The sequence below is a fragment of the Cheilinus undulatus genome, linkage group 6 (assembly GCF_018320785.1).
Source record: "Cheilinus undulatus linkage group 6, ASM1832078v1, whole genome shotgun sequence".
In the NCBI taxonomy this organism is placed as follows: domain Eukaryota; kingdom Metazoa; phylum Chordata; class Actinopteri; order Labriformes; family Labridae; genus Cheilinus; species Cheilinus undulatus.
The window spans coordinates 37,936,480-37,964,278 of NC_054870.1; the positions used below are offsets into that span (position 1 = coordinate 37,936,480).

The following is a 27,799-nucleotide window of genomic DNA, read 5'->3' on the forward strand; positions in this document are numbered from 1 at the left end:
TGGGCGTATCCATCTGCTTTGCAAGGTTAGAAAAACAATTGTTTAATATGGCAGTGATGCTTAATGGTTTTCTTATGCAGTGCAGAGCTATGTTATGTTACATTAAGCACACATTATTTCTGTTTTTTTTTCTATCTCAAAGGTTTTTACCAAATGCCGAGGCATTGTTAATGCTAATCAGTGGATAAAAATCGATCACTTAACCTTTCAAAATAAAAAATTGACAAGGAATTGAAGCAATTGAGTGGAATCCAGTTTATTTATTCGGTAGCATACTCAATCCTTTTCAAGTGAGGAGCTGCACAATTAATAAGGAACTTGACAAACATTCTGCGGGTTAGTAGGTTAATTAGTTACAGGTAGTAGCACCATGACTAGATATAAAAGCAGCGTTTCTGAAAGGCTCAGTCATTCAGTCAGTGATGAAGCTTGGCTCTCCACTTTGAGAAAGACCGTGTGGGTAAATAGCCTGACAGTTTATGAACAAAGTTCCTCAATATAATTGCAAAGAATTCATCCATCCAGATGACATCTTTTTCAGGAACATCACTGCTTATTTCAGGACCATTTCAAGCCATATTCTGTTTAAGTTACAACAACTTTGCTTCACAATAAAAGAGTACTAGACTGGCCTGCATGCAGGCCAGAATTGTGTCCCACTAAAAATGTATGGCACATTATGAAGTCCAAGATATGACAATGGAAACTCAAGAAAGACTGGGAAAGAATTCCACTTTTAATACCTTCTTATCTTTGTTCTTTACAGACTCCAAAAGCATTCAGTAATCTTTGTTGTCATGGACTCATCATGTATGAGATTCCTCACACTTGCTCTGTCTTTGGTCAAAGAGCTTTTAATGTTTTTGCTCCATCGTCTTGGTCAGAGTTACAGGGTCATCTTAAACTTGAGCGTTGTGTTAGTTTAGGAGATTTCAAAACTAGAGTTAGGGAACATTTGACCAGTTTGTGCACATGTTTTTCTGCTGAAAGCTGCTGATTTGTTGATTTGTTGATTGATGTAACCTTTGTTCTATGTCCTGTTTAATGTCCTATGTGAAACTTATCATGCTGCTGTCTTGGCCAGGACTCTCTTGTAAAAGAGATTTTTGTATCTCAGTGGGAATAAATCCTGGTTAAATAAAGGTTAAATGAAATAAAAATACATAAATAATAATTAACAATTAGTGTCTTCAGTCCCCAGACACTAAAACTGTCATTAAGGGAAAAGATGATGCGATACATTGGTAAACATGCGCCTGTCCCATTTTTTTTGGAGCATGTTGCATGAATCAAACTGGGTGTGTTCTTTAAGTATTAGAACGTTAAATATCTTGTTGTTGATTCGTATACAGGCTGATAAGGATTTGCTAATTACTGTAGTCTCTTTTTTTTCACATTTTACACAATGCCCTAATTTTTTTTTTGGAAATGGGATTTGTACATGAATACACTATTGTTCTTTTCAGATTGCACTGTCTCTTTTTATGGTTGGATTGAATGTTAAATGCTTTTAATGTTGTTTAAAATCACTAATACCACCTTTCCTTCTCAGTCTGATGCTCCTTTTGAACTGCACCTTGTCTACATGCCCAAATGTGCTGATTTCTGCCATGTGATTGGCTGATTAGATAGTTTGATTAATGAGTAATTAAACAGGTGTACCTAGTTAAGGGATTGGGGAGTGTGAAGCTGCTGTGTCATCTCTGACTAAACAAAAAAAGTAAGTTTCAAATGAAATGAAACTTTATATTTGATATTATTCATGCAGGATGAGCAATTATTAATGAATCTTTCTCTATATAAGTTTGTGAAGCAATACTTAAAAAAGTCAAAAATGGCTGAAGTAGCATAATTTTTTATTTGGTTGTTGTTTTTAACTCTACATACTGTGTTCAAAGGGAAATTAAACTAAAAACATTAATATTTCTTTTTATAATATACCTAACAACAAAAGGGTAATTGCACTTTTTATCTGTCTAATTGCACTGAGCTTCATGGGTAAGGAAGTTTCAGAGAAGTTTCCACAGCTCAAATTACACATTTAAATCATATCAAACACCAGTTCTCATGTCACAGTGGCGCTCATACACAAATACAGTTTGCATTGCTGCAAAAGCCAAAGTGCAGGTTTTATTAATCGCTCCCACAAAAACTCTTAAAAGGAAAAACAGGATCACCCTGAGAAATCCACCGCTGCCTTTATCAGACTGCACCCTCTGCCTCACACCAGCAGGGAGTGCTGCAGTCAGCTCATACCCCTGCATACTGTGTCTGTCACAGGTAGGATGTTCTGCAGTACCGAAGGCTATGCTCAATTCTTATCTTTTCTCAAATCTGATTTTTTTTGTTTGGCTATTCACACTGCAGTTAACTTCCAAAAGATCAGATTCATATCTGATTTAGAACCACATACCAAAGTGGCCTGAATCTGATTCGAAACGGTCAGATTCAATGTGACTTGTGCTGTTCACGCTGTCAGAAAAAAATTAGATGTGAGTCACATGTGAGCAAAAAAATCTAAATCAGGTCACTTTTAACTGCAGTGTGGATGTAGCCTAAGTGGCATGTAATGAGCTATTAGTAGACTAACTTAACGAAAATGTCAATCTTCTCAAAAGGAACCCTGCATGATCCGACAAGTTCATCTGGCTGGATAGATATTTGTATCTCTCATATGTACAGTGCTTAACAAATTTATTAGACTACCCTAACCCTAACCAAAGTAAGGTTTATGCCACAGCTGCCCTAAATTAACAGCATTGGTAATTAACCAAAATCATTTTTTATGTTTCTGCAATGGTTAATACACCAATATGTAGAAGCTCTTTAACCCAAATGATATTTTTAATGCTAATATATAATTATTATTGTTATCCATGAATTTTCAAATTTACTGATTTACGAAAGAACTGAAAAAATAGTAAAGCACATTATTATTTCTCGATTATATGTCAAATTCAAGTTATTTACTTGCATTCCTGAACAGAAAAATGAGTTTTAATGGTTGAATGTTATGCTTGATTAATTTTATTTATTTGATTTATTTTGAATAAATTCTGACTTCTCAGAATGCGCCAAGGACAAGGCAGGAAACCGAAGTTAACTGAAGCAGATGTCAGACACCTCAAGATCTGATGTACTAGAGACAGAAGGAAGACCACTGCTGATCTTCAGGCAGAGATGAATGCTTCTAGATCAGAGTCTGAGAAAGTCTCCAGAATGACAATAAGCAGACGACTGACGGAACAAGGCTTAAAGGGAAGAACTGCTGCTAAGAAGCCAATATTGAGGCCTGCAAACATCCAGAAACGCCTCAGATTTGCCAGGGAGCACAAACACTGGACTGTTGATGACTGGAAGAAGGTACTCTGGATGGATGAGTCCAAGTTTGAACTCTTGGGTCAGCATCATCGTGTTTATGTCCGCAGAAAAGCTGGAGAAGGTTTTGGTGCCACAGTGAAACAAGGTGGAGATTCCATTATGGTATGGAATGTATAGTATGGTATCTTAGTGCATCATGGAATCCCTTCTGGACTGAATCTGATTGGTCGTGGGTTCATATACCAACAAGACAATGACCCCAAGCATACTTCAAAGCTGTGCAGAGACTATCTGACCAAGAAAAAGGAATCTGCAGTACTGGAACTGATGGATTGGCCAAGTCAAAGTCCGGATTTGAATCCTATTGAACAAATTTGGGATTTAGTAGATTCAAAGATTGATGGCACAAAAGTTTGATCCAAAGCAAGTCTGTGGGAACAGCTAGAAACTATTTGGAACTCAATAACAGAAGAGACTGTGGAAAAGTACATAAAAACAATGCCAGCAAGAATGCAAGCTGTTATCAAGGCCAAAGGAGGCCATACAAAATATTAAGTTTTTTTGTTATTATGTGTGAAAAAGGACTATTTAGTTGTTTCAGTTTGTTATTTGCCAAATAAATAACAATAACATTTTTAGTTTTAAACAAGTTTTTGAAAGATTTCTAAAATGTTTATGTTTTCTCGTTTTTATGACAGGTGGTCTTGTAAATTTGTTAAGCACTGTATATTGAACTAAAAAACTCACTCACCATGAGACTGCCATGTTTTGGTCCTCACTGTGACGTCAGCTGGAGCTCTCCTCACCATTCATATGCAGTAACGGCTGTTTCAGACTGGCAGCCAGTGTTAGGACTGCATCTCACACGCTTTAGAGATGCTGCACATCTCTCGCAGGAATAAATTTTAGAATTGCAGTCTCGTCTACTTTTTCCTTGCACGGTTATCAATGAAACTAGACAGGAAAATGATTAATACAGAGCCATATTTACCTTGTTGTAGCAAATATTTACATCCACATTGATAGAATATGCTTGAAATCTGTTTCTTAATGAACCAGATGAAGGCCACGAGCTAAAATGTGTCACTTTTCCAAACTCCTACTATTTATTAGTGATGTTACCTCATGAATAGTATTTATGAGGCGTTCAGTTTCCAAACGTTCAAAATGATGTGAGTAAAGATAAACATGATATGAAAACATGTCCGGTTTGCGCTTTTCAAAGTAAAAGCCCACTTTAGCATTTCTTTGGTGAAATTCCCTTCGTTTGTACACAATGCTTTTATTTTGAAAAGCCACAGGCACACTTCCACTACACACTGAATCCAGTCACATACAGCAAGGTTTATTGAAGTAAAACTTAGGAGGAATGACAGAGCTTTGACAGCAGGGAGACAAAGCCAACACGCAGCAAACACATGCCTGGTATGAAAGCTGTTATGACAGCAACAGATGTAAGCAGCGAAACATACTTCCAGTCTGAAAAACTGGTTACTGCATAGCAACGGCGAGGAGCGATATGGCTAAGTGACATCACAGTACCAGCGCGGAACAAAACATGGTGGCCTCCTGGTGAGTTTATAAGCTCAAATTTATTCAAAAAGCAGATATCTAGGATGTCTGGTGAGTTTTTTGTGCAATTTACATATGAGGGACACAGGTATCTATCTAACAAGATGAACGTGTTTGATCATGCAGAGTTCCTTTTAAGAGCTGAAATGATGCATGCAGTTTTTAAATAAAGCACCTTTTTAAAGAAATTAAAGATCAAATGCTGTGACACCTTTATTTTTGTTCCATTTCTGTGGGGCCCCTGTAGATTAAATGGGCAAAAACACAAAATAATTACATTTCTGGTACAAACGTAGCAGCCTGTAATATTGCATATGCATGTTCTCTTGTGTATGTGATATTTTATTGTGAGCACAAGAAATTTTATTCACAGTTCCATTCAAAGATGACATTTTGATGCTCCTTTTGGGAGCTCCTGATGTGCCTAGCTGTCTCCCACAACACTGAAACAAAATTTAAATTGACTGGAGTGCACACCTTGCACAAAAAGAAAGAAACTAATGCTTAAGTTGAGAAACTTTATTGTTTTTTTTATTTTTTTAATATAAATTAATTTTCAATTTGATGCCTCCAACTGTTTCTCACAGTTAGTTTCTGGGGTCTTCAGTCACTTGACATTTGTAGAAGTGTTAAAAGTGGAATTCTTTCCGTTTTTTTCTTTTCTGTGTCATAATTTACTCGACAGTGCAGGGTTTCCATTGAGTCTTATTATGAATCCACGCTGTTGTAACTCGTGCATCAGGTCATTGGCTTGCTGAAATAAGTTGGGATGTCTCTGAAAAAGATGTCTGGATGGAAAGATATGTAGCTCCAAGACCTGTATCTACCTCCTAACATTAATGCTTGCCTGTACAGATGTGTAAGTTACCCATGCCATGGGCACTAATACACCCCCACAGATGCTAGATTTTTAACTTTGCATTGAAAACAATCTGGATGGAATTGATCGGATGTTTGGGGGGATTTTTCAATATTTTCAGGGAATTTTGGGGAGTTTACAAGTATATTTATGGGAATTTGATAAGAAATGTTTGGGCTTTTAGCTTGTGATTTTCTGGAATTTCCAAGAAAATTTTCAGGAATCAATATGGATTTTTTTTAAGGACTTTTAAGGAATGTTGAGGCTTTATGGCAAAGTTACACTCAAACATTTGGATAGTATTTGATGAAATTTTGGGGTACTTTTTATGGGACATTCTAAAAAACTTATTTGGTCCTATATATGCCAAATAAGTGGAAAAATTTAATACGCATTCCAAACAAAAGCTCAGGTCTCAGGAGGTTAAATTATATATTAGAGAGGGGTCTAGACCTGCTCTCTTTGTAAAGGGTCTTAAAGTAATTTTGTTATAAACTGGGACTATTCCTTAAGATTGTTTGATCGATACAAGGGGTTGTTAACATAAAGGGCAGTGCATTGTGAAATCATATTATCAAAATGAATCAAGGAGTCACACATGTTTTAAAAAAGCACATTTTCTACCTCTACCTGCCTTACCTGGCTCTATGCCTGCTGTTATTAAGGCTCATTAGCAGCATCAGACCTCATTTACATCATGACTATGGCATATCACTGAAAGATGAGAACTGCTCTGGTGTCTTGCACCTCCCTCTTTTGCTCTGTTACAGACTTTGTCAAGGTTTCCTGAGGAGATACGAGAAAGAGGTGAACATGAGTAAAAGAAAGAGAGGTGTGCTTTGGAGCCACTGAAAAGATACTGCCAAGTAAAACTGAGGAAAACTGTCTCTTTGAAAGCTCTTGTGAGCTCTTTTGGTGTCCTGCGTTATCATCACCATGCCTTGTTACACAGTGACTGTTTTTACAGGGAGCCAGACATATGCAGGCACGGATAACGACGTCTACATCACACTGGTGGGCACTAAGGGCTGCAGCAAGAGGACACTGCTGGACAAAGCTCTATACAATGACTTTGAGAGAGGAGAGGTGAGTAGAAAATGTGTCCAAGTGTGCTCAAGAATGACCTGTATGTGCACTTCTATTGTTGGGATTTGTAATTCTTTAGTTATTGTTAAAATATCAATAATCAGGATGTTAATTATTAATATAAACAAATAAATTTATTCATATGAATTAACCTCCTGAAACCCGAGCTTTTGATTGGAAAGTATTTTTAGTTACTCTCACTTATCTGGCATCAGTAGGGTCTGATAAAACATCAGCCTTGTCTTTAAACAGGAGTTTCTTTGAAATGTTCCTCCCCAAAATCCAAACAAATTCCCTCGAATTTTAAAGAAGTTAGTTGAAATTTCTGTGAAAATTCTTCAATCTATTTTGAAAGTATCCCATAAAAAGTACCAAAAAAAATTCATTGAACAGTCCACAAATCTTTCAGTGAATTGTTATCATGTGCCTTTACATCCAATAGATATTTCTCCCCCCAAATTCCATGCAAATTCCCCAAAAGTCAAAGCAAAACAATTCTCAAAAATTTGCAAATTCTACAAAAAAATGCAAATCATTTCTCCAGAATTCCATGAAAATGATGGAAACATCCCAAAAAATTCCCAGAGATTTTTGTCAAAGTTCTTGAAATATTCAAAGGCAACCCCCAAACTCCCATTGAAATGCCAACAAAAAAAAGCTAAAATTTAAAACAATTTACCCAAATCTTTCAAACATATCCCCAAAATTTCCATGAAAAATCTTTACAATTTCCAAGCAAATCCTTCAAAATTTCCAAACAGCAAATTATCCCAACATTTCAAGCCAATTTCTTAAACTTCAATGGACATTCTGGACAATTATCTCAAAAATTCAACTTGCAGTAATTATTATGGAAAAGCCAAAATTTAACGCTCTCATATCTGTGCAGGGTCTGAGGGGTTAATGATTATTGGTGCACCACTGAGAAAACAGAGAACAGCAACCAACAAGTACCAAAGTTAGTCTTAAGGTTAGACTTAAATTCTAATAATATTAATATTTAATAATGTTGGCATTTAAACAAACAGAAGGTGTGAGAACAGTTACTACAGTAAGCACAATAATCACAGACAATACAGATACATTGAACAGTACATGCTGCATGAAAGAGAAAACAACTCAAATGCCTGTGTGAACAGGTCTGTCTTCCACCAAACAACCACACCTTAAGCTTGCTGCAGGTCAAGGTGAACAACATGCCAATTTGGCATTTCTCTGATGGGCCAATTCGCCTCAGGGCAAATATCATTACTTTTTTTTCCCCTCGTGGATCTTTTTTCTAAAGACCAGCCCATTTGGTAATGGGAGCTTTTTGCCTGTAGATATAAGAGAATGACCTCACCAGATTAATATTGGTTTTAATAAACACGAATCACACAGCTGACTGGACAGAAGTACAAAGCAGAGTCATGTAATAACACAGGAATCTCTGGAGGCTTGGTGCAGTGGTTAGTGCCAAAGCTTCACAGCAAAAGCATCCTCATTTAAATTGCGCTTGGACAGAACCTGTCTGGGTGTGGGTTCTCTCTGGGAACATTCTCCCACATAGCAAAGACATGCATGTTAATCTGTGCTGGTAGGTGTCAGTGTAAGCCCACCTCTATTTGTGAGCCCTCTGTGAGACCTGTCCAGGGTGTAACCCCCCTCTCTGCACTGACATCTAGGAATGATTCTAGGGGTTGACCAATTATCGGCCTGGCTGATTATTGAAGCTGATATTTTGCATTTGGCTGATTATCAGTGTCTGCATTTTATTCTACCAACAATGAATAAAATTAATCAATCAGAAAGTGTGCTACTTTGGTTCCACTGCAAAGTGTTTCTTCCCCTTTGGATTTGTTTGTCCTGTATACAACACAGTTTCATTGGCTAGATGTCACATGAGTACCAGCCATCAACACTTAAGCCTGGGGGCCATTGCCGTAGTAAGCACATGGTCTCACTTCCTGTTCTCCTGCTTCGACTGTGTTACTCTGTGCCGTTTCTCATGCTGATAGAGCTTGGACTAAATTTACTGACACAGTTATTTCCTAAATATGACATTTGCAGAAGACCTCCTATGATGTGATGGTTGGAGAGAACCTGGGTGACATTGTGTTGCTGAAGATTGAGAAGAAGAAGTCCTTGGTGCAGGATGACTGGTACTGCAGGTACATCACGGTTAAGACCCCATCTGGAGACTACGTGGTGTTCCCCTGCTATCGCTGGCTGGTGGATGACTTGGAGGTGGTGCTGCGAGATGGAAGAGGTAGAAACCAGTCTCCTAAGTCTGTCCCCTCTTTTTCACGTTTGCCCCAGCTCTGCTTCATCGTGCACTATGTCTTCTTGTGTTTGTAGCTCATCTGCCTCAGGATGATAAGAACAGCTTGGTACAGCAGCACAGACAGAAAGAGCTGGAAATGAGGAGGAAAGCCTACAGGTGAGTTCATACAAATGTGGTTAAAGGTATCCAAAGCTGCATCCTTACATCTCTGCTCTCTTTCATAGGTGGAAGGAGTGGCAGCCAGGTTTTCCAATGAGCATAGACGCTAACAGACACAGTGATTTGCCCCGGGACATCCAGTTCGACAGTGAGAAGGAGGCAGATTTCTTTCAAAACTTCAAAAAGGCGTACGTCCTCCCTCTAACAATTGCAGTGATTAACATTTCCTGCACTGGGCCTGGCACTTGTTTTTTCACTGTTAATAACAAGGGTTGTTTTTGGATGGAAAAAATTCCCCGATGCCATTACCACATGTCTGCCAGAAAAAACAGACACTTCTAACTTACCAGGAAACATCTGCAATTAAGTATGCAGCATGTTCATGCAGGCCTGAGATATTGCACAGATAAAACAGCACAAAATGATTTCAAAAGGCTGCTTTCATTGCAGTCTGTGTGGAGCTGCAGAAGCTGAGTTTAAGAAGAAGTATCAATGATTGAATTTTTTTGTTTACATACACACTAAAGTTCTTTTCTAACTCTCAGACACATGACATACATCATATATAACTGTTACTGCATTAAGACTGCCATGGGATTCATTCTTACACAGAAATGCCTCTGTACAAAGACAACTGACAGTGATGCAACACTTAAAGTACATAACCAAGGGTTTAAGCGGCTCACAATATAAAACATAGAAATAAAAGACATGAAATTAGAATAAATACAATTTCATTAATGATTCTGCCCTGAGACCCAACGATATCATTTTGGCAATTTTTAGGGTTGTGAGCTGCCCTCTCCCTTTTATTAACAAGTCTTTTACCAGTATATCTAAAGAAGGGTGCCCAAATTTTTAAAAAGTCTACAACTTTGCCCAAATTTACCCTAATAATCTTCAGTACATATGCATGACCATACATGTCAAGTATTTTTGAATGCAGTTATCTTGATATAAAATATGAGAGAATAGAAAATAAACATGAATGTATTTTCAGAATGGAGAACCTCTATGTGAACCAGTTTATGAACATGTTCCAGTCCTCCTGGGGTGGATTTGGGGACTTTGAGAAAATCTTTTGGAGAATCAAAAACCCAAACTCAGGTGAGCTTCTTTTTCAGTATGTAAAAATGAGATTTATGTTTATACAATAACTGAAATAGATGCTTTAGTGCTTGTGAATCATATAGAATCCCTAATGCATTCAGCATTTTTAATACAAACAATCATATGGCTTTCCTGCTTTTATATACCTAAACAGAGTCTTGTTTACCTGAAATACCTTTTGAAATTCATCTAAAAATGATAACTAGAGAGCTGCACAGTACGCTTTTCTTCATCCCGATCCAACTGGATTTCCGACCATTACCGCCTACTCCTGTATCGCGTGCCGTTCACTCCCACCCGCATCCTGTACAAATTCTGACAATCCATGTTTGCCATTCAGAATAACTGACAGTGTGCTTCATTAAAAGAATGGAAATGTTAATAGGCTCACTTAAGCACCACCTTGAAAAGTTTCCTCCCCGAATGAAGGAAAAGTCTAGAAAACAACCACAATACTCACATCCTTGTCATTGATAACAATGCCATATGTACATTAAAAAAAAGCAGCTAGGAACCTCAGACTAATTTAACTTCTGGTTATGGCTTAATGATAGCATTGTCAAATATTTACCAACTTTATTTACACATCATCTATCATTTATTTTAAAGTCTTACACAGGTGGAATTGTTTCCTGATCAGTGGAAAGTTGGTGCATCATAAAAACTGCAGCACACCTCCATCAGCTCTTATAGACAGCAGACTAATCTTTACTCTATTAGTGCTGAACTGTCACCAACCTTATCATTAGTACTTGATGCAATAAGGCAAATTTGCATGTCTGTGAGTTAAAGGTCCACTCAGTTTCCCTAAAAGTTTCTAAAAGCACAGGTGATTTAAATGCCCCGCCTTACTCTGATGCAGGCTTTCTGAGGCAATTCATGTTTGCAAACCCAGCATGACTCCAAACACCGGGCCAATCTGCTGTAAATGAAAGGTATCCCCGTGGTGCATTATGCAACGTTTCTCTGAATTTGTGAACTAAGTGTACCTTTCATTGCTGTTGGCATAGAAGTGTTGCACAAAAATGGTTCTCAGGCTGGGTGAGAGCTGCTAGCTGTGGGGTTAGCAGACCATTTTCAGGATGTTGTACTTTTCCTGAAACATCCTTTTTGAAAAAGTCTTCTTGAAAAATCACCATGAAGTTCATTTATTCTGCTCTGTTGAGAGGGGTCTGGCTGTTAACTGTACATGTATGATCGATATGTAGGTATGTAACATATGGACATGCTTTGTGCATTTATCTTTAGCTATGTTTGTGATGTACTGGCAAAATATTCTGTGGACAGATGATGATGCAACAGGACAACGACCCAAAGCATAGAAGTAAATCAACAACAGAATGGCTTCAACAGAAGAAAATACGCCTTCTGGAGAGGCTCAGTCAGACTCCTGACCTCAACCCAGATGCTGTGGCATGACTTCAAGAGAGCGATTCACACCAGACATCCCAAGAATATTGCTGAACTGAAACAGTTTTGTAAAGAGGAATGGTCCAAAATTCCTCCTGACTGTTGTGCAGGTCTGATCTGCAACTACAGGAAATGTTAATGTCAATAAAAACATGACAACATATAATTTTTTGTGCGGTATTAGTTCAAGCAGACTGCGTTTGTCTCTTATTGTGACTTGGATGAAGATCAGAACACATTTGTGACCAAAGCTGGTAAAAAGTCCTGCAAGTCGTCCGAGGTCATTTTTGAGTTTTTTTTACACATTTTGAAAGTGTAGATTCCAAGCTTTCAAATGGTGTATCATACACCTTAATCTGATCATATTTTACAAAGATATGCTCATATGAATGTTAACTTCTAGTTCCTGTTTGTTCTGAGAAAAACAGGCTCAAAGTTTCAGGACTTCTCCTACCTTCAGGCAAGCCAGGAGATGGGCGTAAACAACAGGGCCACATTTACATAAAGTCCACCCAAACCAAGCTTCTGAATCGGACTGGTGACGCTCATCAAAATATTCCCACAGGAAATCCGCCGTCATCAAACTTGCCCTGTCGAGTGATCTTGAAGTTGTCCGAAGTCTGTGCATAATTCTTGCAGCTTCTTCATCATCTCTTCTACTTTTCTTTGCTGCAGGGTACATCTTGAGGCTTGTTGTTAAAGGTGATAGCTAGAAACAGCTGTAGTTACGTGCTGAGGGGGGTGGCGTTTGAGCCATGCGGTGTTTGTTATTGTCCATCTCAATGGGCGAAACTGGGAACAATGGTAGACTGAGCGGCCAATTATCACCCTGCAGTTCGCTTTCCCCTCCCCTCAATATCCTTGCAGCAACTGCGAGAATAATTAAATAAAAATAATTAAAATAATTAAAATTAATGCTTTTAAATATCACATTTGTGTTACTTTTTTCATCGAATGAGTAGTTTAAATGTCGGACTTGCATAAAATGAGAAAAAACGAAAAATGATCATTTTTAAAAACGACTTTGTATCCATTTTTCTCAACCACCGGAATGCCGACTTGCAGGAACTTCATCTGGCTTCAGTCACATTTTATGACCAATTTATGCAGAAATCCAAGAAATCCCAAAGGGTCCACAGACTTTTCCTGCAACTGTAGCTATGCTGTCTATGTAGATAACACAGCTAACGGAGCTCCGTAAGCTATGCTTGCTGTTTTACAGGGATATTTCAGGATTTTTGAAGTTGGGTTGTATGAGGCACTTGGCTATAGTAGTGGCATTAGCCTCCAGGGATTTCTGTGAAAGTTGCTCCTGTGGATATTACAAGCTGCGAGAGATCCGGTGCATAGTGGCTATAAATGGTCACATTTAGATAGTTTCTTGGCACATTAAAAATGTGCCAAGAAATTATGTTAGCTCGCCTGTACGCCCTAAAACGTACACTGCAGTTAACACCACCCCCCTCCCAGAAAAAAACCTCTGTGTCAGGCACTAACTTGCGATGCAGCTTTTGGCAGTTGTTTCCTTCCTGCCGCGCACTGATATACTCTGATCAGCTGTGTGGGTCTGCGGGCTTCTACAGGGAAAATGGATAATAACACCACAGGGCTGTTTTAATCACCTCCACCAAGGAGGTTATGTGATTGGCAGGGTTTGTTAGTTTGTTAGTTTGTTTGTTAGCAACATGACTCAAAAAGTTATTGACGGATTTTGATGAAATTTTCAGGAAATATCAGAAATGGCATGAGGAAGAACTGATTCACTTTTGGGGGTGATCCGGATCACTGCCTGGATCCAGGAACTTTTTGAAAGGATTCTGTACTATTGGGAGATAGGGCTAATGGTGGAGGTCTGCGCTCTCCGAGTGCTTTTCTTGTTCTCTATGTCATAAAGAATTGTGGTCCAGTTCTGGTAAAACAGACACAATGCTAAAGCTATATCTGAGGTATCTCCAGCAGTGGAGGCAGCTATTAAAGGGCTTTCAGGACAACTAGACCCCACCCATAGCACAACTCTGTATTAGGCCTGGGCGATATGACCAAAAAATCTAATCCCCGATTTTTCTTTCAATAAATTCGATTTACGATTTTAAACGATTTTTTTCTTATCCTTGTTTAAAAAACACATATTAATGACCAAAAAAAGTAAAGCATGTTTTTCTTTTATTTTGTGAATAAATGTGACAAATACCAACTGGATTTTCCTCTTGGGTAAGAGCAAGCTGTAATTTGGTCTCAAATATGCACCTTTTTACTGCAAGAAGAGTTCACATCAATACAGACAGGCTGCATTTATTTGCAGAAACCTGTGATGGCATGCAGAATTCATGTCTGAGCATAACATGAAAATTTTATTTTATTGTTTCTGTATGTTCAATATTGTGTTACTGCTTCTATAGTTTTAGGTTTCACTTCTGTAATGCTGAAGTGAATCAAGCGACCTTATTTCCTATCGTGGGCTTTCACAATAAAAGCCCTTAATAAATTTCAACAGCTACAGACTTTTATTGTGAAGGAATTTTTGGAAGTGGCGTTTTTATCATTGTTCAACTACGTTTCTGCAGCGATACCGGCGACTTTCTGCAAAGTGCAGTGTTTACAGCTGCATCTCTTCATACATCTCTGTGTCGTTTACCGCCACAGCTCGTTTCTAACACTGAACATGGATTTATTAAGCGAGTCGGGAGTTTAAACACATTTCAAAGTGTTGTTTTTGCGGAATCATTGCAGCACTGAGCAAACAACAAACCGAGGTGGCCCAGCTTGTGTTAAAGCCATAAACAGACCGACACATACACTCTGCAAAGCGAACAAGGTCCTTATTATTACTGGTTACTCAATACTGGTTTACTTCCAAGTGACCACTCCTAGATTTCAGTGCTATTGACTGCTTTGAGTGTGTGTTTGATGGATGTAGAGCTTTTGTCAATTCTGTAGTGAGACACACTTTTGCCACTCGACTGCATGTCTTTGAGATGGTGACACATGTTTGTCGTGCTGCTTCCTTCCTGCGTCCACTACAAATATTGCAATGTGCTGTGGTGTGTTCATGGTCCGAAGCTGCAAACCTGAACCAGGTCCAAACAGCTGATGAAAATGTGCAGTTCTTATGAGACTAAACTCTGCATTTGTGCCGGTAGCCGTGCTGTTGTTTGCGCATCTCTGTGGGGAAGGGGGGGTAGGGTCTAAACTACGGGAGCCCCAGGGGGAGAGAAAGAGGAGCACAGAGGAATGTCAAAAAATCTAGATTTTTATTTTTTAATTCGCCCTAACAAAAAAAATCTGATCTATTGATAAAACCGATATATCGCACAGGCCTACTCTGTACATATGCCTCTTCTTACCACAGTGGAGACAGCCATTACCAACGGCTTCCAGTACAAGGAAGCCCAACTCTTTATGGTATGACTCTCAAAGTAGGATCACTCAGTCAGTTAGTCAGACAGACACAGACAGAGCCATCTGTTGGCAACATAGAAATCTTTAAGAGCAAAAATTTCCCCCAAAAATCTCAACATTCCAAATAAAACATTACATTATTTAACTTGAACTCCTCTTGCTACGATGTGCTGCTAGTTTCAGAATCATTAGCCAATCAGAATACTTCTGACATATACAGCAAGGTCTGCTTAAAAGCCCTGGCATGTAAAATAATCTGTCCATTATGTCAAACAAGAAAATTTGGTAGGTCAAATACGATAACAATCAACAATGCTGTTGGGGCAGTGATGCACCAAAGTGATGGATGCTCACAGCCATAAAACAAGAAGAACGAATCGTCTCCACTGATTTTTATTGCAGAGGGATTAACTTGAAACTCTGCAGGTCCTGGAGCAGATTCTTTGAACTTAAGGCTTCAAAAGCTAGCATCTTTGATAGTTTGGGGGTGCATTAGTGCCCATGGCATGGGTCACTTGCACATTTGTGAAGAAACTTTTGGGAATCAGCTATGTGGTGGATGCCGCCCTTGCAGCCGGAGATGTTCTCCTTGAAAGGAAGAGACCAGTGAAGACTCTGCAGTCGGTTGTTGTTCCTTGTTTCCAGATGGTACCCGTTATTTAATAATCTTGATTATTGATTTTATTTATTGGTGTGATAATTAGGGCCCGAGCACCGAGTTGTGCGAGGACCTAATTGTATTCGCTAGGATTATTGTACTTACGCATTTGCCATCATTGCATGGACTTTTGAGACTCTTAACATTTCTGAATTCACAGGAAACTTTGCACATAATAGCGCCCCCTAACAGTTTTCAAAGTCAAAGCCCCCTCATGACTAGATTAATGAATTTTTGTGTGCAGGTGCGGCTTGGGGAGATCTACAAAAAGGCCTCTTGGGCCTACACTCTATCTCCAACGGGAAATCCGCCATTTTGAATAAATATGCAAAAAGAGGCTGTTTTTGGCCTTTTCCAGGGGTCATATCTGGATTAACTCCACTGAGGGATTTCATCCGATCGACTTGTACTTCAGCACAGAGCTACATGACACATGGATGATGAAAACTTAATCGGGGTTTTCTCATTAGTCGAAAGGTGGGGCCATGGCGAGCCCTCAAATTTGCATATTTCTTTGGTAAACAGGAAGTTCTTTATAACTCAGCTGTACATTGTCCAATTGGACTAATTTTGCTCAGGTATATTGATGGTCATGGCCTGCATCCATTCATATGGTCAAATTTTGTACAGATCAAAGCACCACCTAGTGGTGACAGGAAATGCCAAGGTTTTTGGTGCAAGCTACAGTTTAAAAAGTATCCAAGATATCCACTCCAAATTTGTGTCAGGAAGAACTAAAGAGGTGGATTTAGCTTTGTGTAAAATAAAATTGACTTTCCGTCAGAGGGCGTGGCCTCGGTGGGGTGACAAAGTCAAGAGTTGCCATTTTGTCCCGCCAAAATTTTTTAAACATTCATAACTCTAGTGTACATGGTCATATCTGAGACAGATTCCATGTGCTTGATAGCAGTCCAGGCCAGAGCACATCCATACTTGAAATTTTAAAAAATTGTGCAGTGCCACCCTCTGGCAACAGAAAGTCACTACTTCTGAATTTCACATGGTTGGACAAATCATTCTGAAATTCACTCAGGCAGTTCCCAAGGAGTTGGCCTTACACAAATACAAAGGTCAGACGTCTACATTAAAGAGCATGGCCATGGCAGTTTTTTGTTTGCCATGAAACAGGATTTTTCAAATGGTTATAAGACATCTAGAGCAATGAAACTTGACCAAAAAAACCCAAAACAAAACAAAAAAAATTATTGGCAATCCGAGATGATTGATGTTAATTTTGTAGGTGGGCGTGGCGTATTGGCTCAATGGCGCCCCCTAGAATATTTCAAAAATTCAGCTCCCCAGCAGGTTTGACTTAGGGTTTCGAACATATGTGGGCAGATGTGTAATGTAAGGACGCAAAAAAAAAAAAAACCCTCTTGGACCCATATCGTAAGTCAAACAGGAAGTCGGCCATTTTGAATTTTTTTGTGACACAAGACATATTTAAGGGGTCGTATTTGAACGAACTAGTCTGAGGGCATTCATCCAAACTACTTGATCTTTGGTGCAGAGCAAGAAGAGATGTCTCAGGTCAAAAGTTAATCAGGATTTTCCCATTAGTCAAAAGGCGTGGCCATGGCGGCCCCTTAAACTGAAATGCTTCATCATGTGATAAAAGTGGCTGGTGCTCACTAAAAAAATTTCCATTTATTACAAGATTGGCCAAATCCTGCTGAAATTAGCCCAGGCATATCCCTCAAGGTTGATATTACTCAAATTTTAAGGTCAAAAGTCCTTACCTAAAATGGTGTGGCGGTGACAAATTTTCATTTGCCATGTAACAGGAAGTAGAATTCTCTCATGCTTAGAAAACTTGTAAAGCCATGAAACTTAGCAGAAAAATACTCAGTAGCAAAACAAGATGATTGATAGGATGATTGTCGGTGGGCATGGCTTTTTAACTCAGTAACACCCCCTACAGTAATTTGAAAATTCAGCCCCTGCAGCAGGATTATCCGAGGATTTAAAAAATTCTTTAACTTATACACCATTTTAAGTTCTAGTTTTTAAGCCTTTTAGACCCATGCCATAAAACAAACAGGAAGTCTGCCATTTTTATTTTTTGTGGTCAAAAAGCAGCACATTTAGCATAATTATCACTACAACCATTTTTACACAAAACTGTCCTCTGAGAACAGAATCCTTTTTCTTCTTCTTCTTTTTTTTGTAAGGTTTGGTGTTTAAATGTCAATCAGATCCACTCATGTGCCTGAAACTGCTGTAGTATGCATGCCAGGCCAGTAGTTGGCAGTGTGACTGACAATGAAACACATGCATACACACCTTTTCTTCCTCCTGGTGGTGTCAACAGACAAACATGGCTGACACACAAATGTTTGTGTGGACAGATGAAGTCGGGTTGCTTCCAAGTGACAGTCAACCATAAAATAAATAGATATTTTAAAAATGGGAACATATAAACGTTGGCAAGAAGTGAGCAGCACAAACAAACAGCACATTTTGGTGTCAACTGTGAAGCACCAGGCCAAGATTATGTCTCTGACGGACTACATGCAGAACATGGAGCAGAAGAAGAGACAGCTGGAGGAGAGCCAGGACGCTCTGACCGAGGAGCTCGCTAAGCTGCAGGCTCATGGTTCGCACATTTATATTAACCATTAAAACATCTTAGCTCAAGTAAAAACAGGCCAACTTGATGGAATTTTCCATCAATTTTCATCAGAGAAAAGACACGAGATGTCAGGAGAGGAGAAGGAGAAGGAGGACATCGGCAGACACGATGGGGACGGAGACATAAAGGTGAGGAAGAAACATGTCACTGAGAATCTCTGTTACAGAAATGTGAAATAGCTGAATGTTTTTGTGTCTGTGTGGCACAGAAAACTCTGGAGGAGCAGCTGGAGAACCACAGAGAGGCTCACCACAGACAACTGAGCCCACTGAGAGACCTGATCGAAGGCAAGCAGAGGATGCTGGACAAGCTCACGGTAAGTCTGACTGTTTGAAATCCAACTACTTTTTAAAGATGTTTGAGACCACAGACATAAGAAGCAGCACATGGCATGAGATCTTTGAATCAAAGTCTACAGTAAAATAAGTATCCTAATTATTTAGACCAGTGTTACTGAAAACTGCTCAACAAAAGAGCCAAATTGTTGAAAAATACCTTAGCAATAGGCACATTTAAAGTGGTGAAAAGTGGCAAAAATGGATTAAAAGAGGCATAAATGGTCAAAAAGCAGAAAAAAATGGTATAAAGGTTCAAAATTTGGAAAAAATGGCTAAAACTGGGTGAAAAGTGTCAAAAAAGGAGTTACAGATAACAAAAATAGTCAGAAAGCAGCAAAAAATGTGGTACATTAGTGAAAAGCGACTAAAATGGCCAAAAAGCAGGAATAGAATTGGTGAAAAGGCAAAAAATTGACATTAAATGGCAAAAGCTAGGGGACAAGTAGCAAAAATGGGGGAAAAGTGATATAAAAAAGGAGTTATGGATGATAAAAATAGTCAGAAGCTGCAAAAATGTGGTAAAAAATAGTGAAAAGTGACTAAAATGGCAAAAAGCTGAAAAAAATGTGGTTAAAAATAGTGGATGGTGACTAAAGTGGGCAAAAAGATGCAGAAATATGGTAAAAATGAATGAATAGTGATTAAAATGACCAAAAGCAGCAAAAATTGTGAAAAGGTGCAAAATTGGAATAAAATGGCAAAAATGGGTATAAGGTGGCAAAAATGGGTGAGAAGTGACATTAAAAAAGGAGTTACAGATGATAAAAATGGTCAGAAAGTGGCAAAAATGTTGTAAAAATTAATTAAAAGTGACTGAAATGGTCAAAAAGCAGCAAAACTATGGTTAAAAAAATAGTGAGGAGTGACTAAAAAGGTCAAAAAGCAGCAAAAAAATTGGTGAGAAGGTGCAAAATATGGTAAAATAATGGTGAAAAGTGACTGAAAGGGGCAAAAAGTGGGAAAATGAGCCAATATATTTATATATATATATATATATGAAAAGTGACTTAAACTGTAAAAAGTGACAAAAATGTGGTATAAAAATGATGAAAATTGAGTTAAATAGTCAAAAAGTGGCAAAAATGTGTTAAATTGTTGGATGAAAAGTGACTAAATGGGCAACATGCTGCAAAGATTGACAAAAACGTAAAAAGTATCATTTAATGTCAAAAAGCAGCTTAAATTGGGTGAAAAGTGGTCAAAAAATTGCCAAAAAGGGGAAAGAATTGCAAATAGCAAAAAGCAGGATGAAAGTGACAAAAACTACAGAACTGGCAAGAAGAAGTGACACAAATGGGCTAAAAGCAGCAAAAATTGATTAAAAGTGGTCAAAAAAAGGGAAAAAAGTGAGAAGAATTAGAAATAAGGGTAATGAAAAAACTAAGAGAAAAAATAAAGGTTGACAATTAAAGCCTCCTGGATAAGAGTGGGAATAAACTGATTAATGTGACTTGACGTGGATAATTCCTGAGATGAAAGTTTTTAAGTTTTCTGGGGAAAATATTCAAAATGAAGACATAAAAGAGCCACAAACCATCCCATTGAAGCCACACGTTGATTTTTACTCATTCAGACTAATTACTGTCTGTGACAAGACTTGAACTGGATCAGGAATGTAGTCTAAAAGTGTCTAAATCGGGCCTTAAATTTTGACTTCAAGTCCACAGAGATGAATGAAGCAGTAGAAAAACCAACAAACCTATTCATGTTTGATGTTTTTTTGATCTAGGATATTTCCACAGATTTAATTGGTTCTCATTGAACCACTTTATGCTGGTTTAAATTATCCTAAAGTTTGTTTTCTATTGGTGTTTCAAACCAAAGTAGTGACAGTCATTATGACTGTCTACTGTGTGTGATCCTCATGTGGAAGGATGTAAAATCCTCGTACCACTCCTCTTTACAGAGCCAGGAACTTTTAGCTGCATACGACTGTAGTCTGGCTTTACACTGGCTCTGAAAGTCTACACACACCTGTTACATTGTTGTCATATGAAGGTTCCCTACCTGGGGTCCGGGCACCCCTAAGGGGGGTGCCTATAATGGACTTTTATTTATAAAGTCATGATTGAAAATGTAATGTAAGCGGAAGTACTACAGCCTTCTATAAGGTCCAACAAAATAAAGAGGATCTGTATATTTCTTGGAAAAAAGTAACATTTAAAAGTACGTTTTTGAGATTATAGAGTTGTATTTTTTCAAGAACCTGAACTCAGAATTTTCTAGTTCAAAAGTCCTAAATTATTTCATCTTTAAAATTTCAAGTTTGTAATGTCAGAATTGAACATTCTAAACTAGTGAAACCAGAAGAACAAAATGAATATATGTTGATGTGGTTTGTTGATATTTCTCCAGACAGTTACTCTGCCGTTAAAAAGCACCCAATCAGAGCTTAGCGAGTGTCTCGTCTCGGTCTGAACCAGGGTCTGCTTCTGAAACAGGAGAGGCTGATGTCAGACTATGACAAACTAAAGACTGAAGAGCAGGAGAAGGACGCCAAGCTGCAGAAACTCATGTGAATAAAGGACTCATCCGTGCTTTTATTTATGTTGAATGTGAGTTCATGTGGTTTTTGTCTGCAGGTTGCTAAATGAGCAGAGGGAGCAGGCCAGAGAGGACCTGAAGGGCCTGGAGGGTCAGGGTACCAAAGTATCATTTATTTTGAAAGGGTTTTTGTCCATACGGAAATCAAGAAAACGGACAACTTCTAAAAACGAGTGAAGTTGTCCGTTTTCTTGATTTCCGTACGTTCAAATGCCCTTTCAAAATAAAGATACTTTGGTACCCTGGAGGAGAGCGTGGTAAGTATTTCCTGTTTCTACAGTGGAGGAGATGAAGTCCCCATGAGGCACAGTGATCATGCATGCAAATAAAGATTCCATCCTGTAAAACTTCTGCCGTGTCTGCGTTTTTGTTGCATAACCCCCTACTTGCATCTCTGGCAGCTCCCCAGGGGGGCGCTGCACTGCGTCCCCCCTTCTCTCTTAGGCATGCTTTGATCCAGGTACCAGCCACAGTGGGGTTTGAACCCCAGCATCCCCTGCAGAACTGGTCTAGTCCAGTTCTCTGTGCCACCACCGCCATACCTTTCACACTGTCATCTCTTCTCCTGGCGCATTTATCCTCTTTGTTCAGGATGTGGCTTTAAAATTCACTGAGACCAAGATGGGAGTTGAACCTGTAACCTCCAGACTCTGAGTCAGTCCACTATCTCTTTAGGCTACAGAGCCAGACATGCAGCAGAGCCTCAGAGGGGCTTTTGCTTCTTTATTTGGACTCAAATCTTGAAAACTTAAAGACATTGGATGGATTTGAAAGGCCAACTCCTGTCCAGGTCTCCTAAAGTCTATATTTTTACTCAGACTTTGAAAACAGATAAACCCACGGTAAGATTTGAACCTGTGAACTCCTGATTCAGGGTCAGTGAGCTTTTCCACTGATCCACTGAGACACAGACCTGTTCATTTTCTCAGAGGATCTGATCTCTGTTTTTGGGGACTGGACTTAAAAATGCACCAAGAATCAAACCCACAACCTTCCAACTCTATGGCAGTCCTCTTTACTCCCCTGAGTCAGCGATTTACACCAGCAGCTTCAAAAATCCACAGAAGATTTGAACCAACAACCTCATGATGCCAGAGCAGCTACCTGTCCAACTGAGCTAACACACAGGCTAAAGGTAGCTGCAGCTTCTCTGAGACTTCACATCTGGAGTAGAACATCTCTACGATCCACAATCTTTGCTGCTGGAGACCATTTTCATACTAGAGTTGCACATCTCCATGAGTGATAATCTTTGCTGCTGAAGACCATTTTCACATCTTGAGTTGCACATCTCCATGAGTGATGATCTTTGCTGCTGAGGATTATTTTCACATCTTGAGTTGCACATCTCCATGAGTGATGATCTTTGCTGCTGAGGATTATTTTCACATCTTGAGTTGCACATCTCCATGAGTGATAATCTTTGCTGCTGAGGATTATTTTCACATCTTGAGTTGCACATCTCAATGAGTGATAATCTTTGCTGCTGAAGACCATTTTCATATCTTGACTTTCACATCTCCATGAGTGTTAATCTTTGCTGCTGAAGACCGTTTTCATATCCTGAGTTGCACATCTCAATGAGTGATGATCTTTGCTGCTAAAGACCATTTTCATACTTTAGAGGAGATATAAATAGATATAAATGCATTGATGAAAATTATGAAACAAACTTGTACACATCTTGGGCTCTCTGTTTGCTTCTGGTCAATATTCATCACCAATAATGTGAACATTCAGTTAATGCTTTTAGCCTCTCAGTCATTCTTCTCCTGTGTAGTGTGCGTGCACATGAGGGAGAGGGAGTGAGGCTGCAAGCATGCAGGAGAGAGAGATAGAGAAACAGTGGCTGAGCCAAGCAGAGCAGAAAGACGATTTGTGAAAATGACTATACAGTGATTTTTTCATAATTTGGAGCTGCATTCAAAATTTTCAGGGCGCATGCCTCCTTCTCATTGGTTTTACTGCCAAAATAATGGCAAGCGCTTGAAATTAATGACGGGTATCATCACCCTCTGTTTCTGTGACAGTGTGAGTGTTTCAAAGCTCACATAACCCATGGGTGCAGCGCGCCTTGTTGCTGGCATGCAACGGTTGCTTCGTATCCACTTTCACATAACACCTCGACATGCAACGGGTTGTGAGGGCCCGTTATTGCTGCTTGCAGCTTTAATTGTAAATATTTTCATTAAAACCCAAATCCCCAACAGCACCATGAATAGTGAGAGGTACATGCAGCTTTTGGAACAAGATATGATAATAATAATAATAATAATAATAATAATGATAAAGCAGAAAAGCCAACACAAACAAAAATAAACAGACAAACAAACAAAAATGACAAAAAAAAAGATCTGAATTACAGATTAAAAGCTTTTCGTAAAGAGGTGTGTTTTAAGAAGTGATTTGAATGTGGGTAGGCTCCTGCAGTTTGAAATATGGGTTGGGAGAGAGTTCCAGAGGGAAGGGGCAGCTATAGAAAAGGCTCTGTCCCCCCAGGTTCAGTGATAGATATGATGTAAGATATGCTTCCATACAGATGACATCTGCATGGCAGCCATATTCTGCATGAGTTACACCTCCATGACTTCACAGTAAAAGAATACAGGTACAAAACTGGCCTACCCGCTGTCCATACCTGTCTCCCTTTAAAAATGTATGGCACATTAAGAACGACACAATACATCAACAGAAACCTTGCTTGAATATATACATACAATATACAATATATACATTAAGCAAGAACAGCAAAGAATTCAACTTTCAATACCTCAGTGATTATGTTTAAGTGTCTTCAGTCCCTAGACACTTAGATTGTTATCAGAAGAAAGTTGATGTAATATAGCTGTAAACATGCTTCTGTCCCAACTTTTTTGGTATATGTTTTAGACATCAAATTTAAAATATGTGTATATTTCAACAAATAATAATAATACAGTGATTTGTCTGAACACTAAACATCTTGCCTTAGTGCTTTATTCAGTTGAAATTATATGGAAAAGGATTTTCATATCAGTGTGCTGTTGTTATTCATATTTTACACAACATCCCAACTTTTTGGCTTTGTTTGTCTTATTTTTTGATTCAGAGTATGTGATGCGACACTGGAAGGAGGACTTCCTGGTTGGGTATCAGTTCCTGAATGGCTGCAACCCTGTAGTGATCCAAAAGTGCACCAAACTTCCAGAGAAGTTTCCCGTCACTCATGAGATGGTTTCAATCATTTTGGAGCGAAGGATGACCCTGGAGCAGGAAATGAAGGTACAAAGGTTTGGTTTCTTTCCTTAATTCCCCCTCTGATGTTGATTTTAAATCAATGCTCTGGCTCCAGGCAGGTAACATCTACATAGTGGACTATGAAGCATTGGAAGGCATTAATGCTAACAACACAGACCCAAGCACAACCCAGTACATAGCAGCTCCCATCTGTCTGCTCTACAAAAACACTGAGAACAAGATCCTTCCCATCGCCATACAGGTACAGACATGTCACACAAGGAGTAAATAAAGTACAAGACCATTTCTGTTCTTTAACTTTCTAATGCTGTTTTTTCCAGCTTGGTCAGACTCCAGGAGTAGATACACCGATCTTCCTGCCCACTGACAGTCTGTGCGACTGGCTGCTAGCTAAGATGTGGGTCCGTTCGTCTGACTTTCAGTACCACCAGATCATCACACACCTGCTCAGGACTCACCTGATGACTGAGGTTTTTGCTATTGCTATGTACAGGCAGCTCTCTCCTGTTCATCCTGTGTTCAAGGTAAAAACATCTGAGTCACTCATTGATTTATCATTGATCTAATGATTGATGGCTGACAGATTGCTGTTTCTTCTTCTAGCTCCTCATCCCACATGTTCGTTTCACCATCGCTATCAACACCAAGGCCAGAGAGCAGCTCGTGTGTAAGGGTGGCCTCTTTGACAAGGTCAGTTTGGCAAATGTATAGATTATGGATAAGTAGTTAGATAAAGGAGCAGAACGTAAAATCTAAAGCACACACATAAGATAAATTAAAACAAGTGATGACAGAAAAGGTCAAAGAGCACCCAGTCGTATTCCCTAAACCTCATACATATAAATATTAAAAATATCTTGCTGCATCATGCGAGTTGATTCTGGCTGTCCTGCATGATGTCTCCATCTGTATAAAGGCAAACTCTACAGGAGGAATTGGTCACATCCAGATGGTTCAGAAAAGCATGAAAACACTGACCTTCAGGTCTCTGTGCTTCCCGGACATGATCAAGTCCCGAGGCATGGATAATAAAGATGAGGTGCCCATGTACTTCTACAGAGATGACGGCTACAAGGTGTGGGACGCCATCGAGAGGTGAAGAAGAGCTTTTTTTATTTGTAGAGAAATACAGCAGTTTAAATCAATCTCTACACATGACTGCTACCCTGTTCTCTTTTTGGCAGTTTTATGTCTGATGTGGTGAACATCTATTACAAGAGCGATGAGATGGTGCAGAAAGATGAAGAAATCCAGGCTTTTGTTAAAGATGTTTGCACCTCTGGTATGCAGGACTTGCACCACTGTGGTGGGTACATTATTCATTACACATGTCCTATTTCATCATTCCTTGTTTAGCATCACACCAACAATAAAAAGGCTTTTTTTCAGAGTTAGTCAAGCCACATAATGAGCAAATTCATAATATTGGACACTGTTAAAGGAGAGATCTTTAACTTTGAAATCTGTTAGTGCGAGCTATTGAAGCAGTCTGGATCATGTATATTTAAAACAAACCGAATCTTGCAATTTTCACAAGACCTGACATGTCTGAAAATGTTTGTGACTTTTTGAACATGTTGAGGCCCTCAAAAGTCCAATGAATGATAAAGATAAGAAATAATTGTTTGGACTTAGGAATTACAATGACATCCTTGCACCAATTTGGTGCTTGGGCCATAGTTAGAACCAAAATTTTGATTGATGTTTAAAGACCTTTATTTACTTTTTTAAAATTCTGGTTAGCTCTGCACGAACTAAGACTGATTATTATTGTACAGGGTTCCCCAAGTCTCTGAAATCCCGTGAGGAGCTGATGGAGTACCTGACTATCATTGTGTTCACTGCTTCAGCTCAACATGCCGCTGTTAACTTTGGACAGGTGAGTGATGGCTAAAAATATCACTGCTGTATTCTTGGACTGTTCATAAGAGATTTGAGCATGTACGCAAAAAATTGAGTGATTCACTAGATTTAAGTAAAATCCCTTTTTTTCATTTGTATGTGATATTAAAACTTTTGAAATCAAACTTTAAAAAAATTGACTGATCTGACTGTCTCAATTTTTGTAGAAGTTTTTTTAAGATTGTAAGCATAGATCCATTATTGTTTCACTCTCTAAAATTTTTCAAATGTCCTGCATGCTTCATCTTTGTGTATCTTGTGTAGTTTGACTGGTACTCCTGGGTTCCTAACGCTCCATCCACCATGCGGAGACCTCCACCTAACCAGAAGGGTTTGGCTGATATGAACTTGATCATTGAAAGTCTCCCTGATCGTGGGCGCTGCAGCTGGCACCTGGGGGCTGTCTGGGCACTCAGCCAGTACCAGGAGAACGAGGTACAGAGAGGACACACTATGTCCAAACACCAGCACTCATTTTGTATACTTACTCAGCTCAGCAGGGACCAACTTCTGTTAAAAAAAACAAAGAAGTGCGTTTCTGGGTTGCCATTGACCATGTGGTTAGGTCGTGCCCCATGTACGCTGTTGGCCAGGGCTCAAGGTCAGCCTGCAGCCTCTTTCCTGCATGTCTCACCCCCACTCTCTCATCCTTATGTCAACCTCTATACATTATACTCCTCTCTAAAGTAAAGGCATAAAAGGTTAAAAAATATATCTTAAAAAATGTCTGATTCTGAACCACCTCGCTCCCTCTGCAGCTGTACCTGGGGGTGTATCCTGATGAACACTTCATAGAGAAGCCAGTGAAGTCAGCCATGGAAAAATTCAAGAAGCAGCTAGAGGAGATAACCAGCTCCATCAAGAGGAGGAACGAGGGAAAGAAGCTGGCGTACTACAACATGTCACCTGATAAGATCCCGACCAGTGTAGCAGTTTGAGACTCAAAATCACTCTCACTGTGGTCAGGGTCGCCATGTTTATACTTACAGTATGATTTACAAATCAGGTATAATGCAACTTTTACTGATTCTACTTAGTTTTCCAAACATGCTGATTAAAAGACAATTGTAGTCACCGCTTATCTACATATATTCACAAAAAAATTATCCTAAGAATTTTATAACCATTTATGTTATTCCTACATGCTCTGATTAATCTGCTGAAGAGTGGGTTGATCCAGAGGAGGGAGCGTGGAGAACAGACCCCTCCCTCTCGTTTAAGAGTGAACGTTAGAACTCACAGAGAGCAGTTATGTTTATTTACTCACAACATATTCATATAACCATTTATGCTTGTCCTTTTGTGATTT

At 39.0% G+C, this 27,799-nt stretch overlaps 1 protein-coding gene across 2 annotated transcripts; it reads left to right on the forward strand.

Moving 5' to 3' along the window:
- LOC121511143 (polyunsaturated fatty acid 5-lipoxygenase-like) lies at positions 1–27,744 on the forward strand. Of its 2 annotated transcripts, XM_041789723.1 has the most exons (15): positions 1–25; positions 6,720–6,838; positions 8,888–9,086; positions 9,176–9,257; positions 9,326–9,448; positions 10,261–10,367; positions 24,440–24,612; positions 24,683–24,829; positions 24,909–25,112; positions 25,192–25,278; positions 25,505–25,683; positions 25,773–25,894; positions 26,367–26,467; positions 26,755–26,925; positions 27,249–27,744. In XM_041789723.1, exons 3-15 carry the CDS (start codon positions 8,906–8,908, stop codon positions 27,426–27,428), a joined length of 1,857 nt encoding a protein of 618 aa, XP_041645657.1. In that variant the 5' UTR covers positions 1–25; positions 6,720–6,838; positions 8,888–8,905; the 3' UTR covers positions 27,429–27,744. The 2 variants fall into 2 exon arrangements, with proteins under 2 accessions (XP_041645657.1, XP_041645656.1); XM_041789722.1 differs by lacking the exon at positions 1–25 and having other exon boundaries at positions 6,689–6,838.
- The last annotated feature ends 55 nt before the right edge of the window (positions 27,745–27,799 follow it).

Excerpts from the sequence above, each read along its gene's own strand:
- LOC121511143 (XM_041789722.1), top strand. The coding sequence starts at position 6,689 with ATGCCTTGTTACACAGTGACTGTTTTTACAGGGAGCCAGACATATGCA. Across the intron at positions 9,258-9,325 it reads ATGAGGAGGAAAGCCTACAG|GTGGAAGGAGTGGCAGCCAG; the intron begins GTGAGTTCATAC and ends TCTCTTTCATAG. Across the intron at positions 26,468-26,754 it reads CCGCTGTTAACTTTGGACAG|TTTGACTGGTACTCCTGGGT; the intron begins GTGAGTGATGGC and ends TATCTTGTGTAG.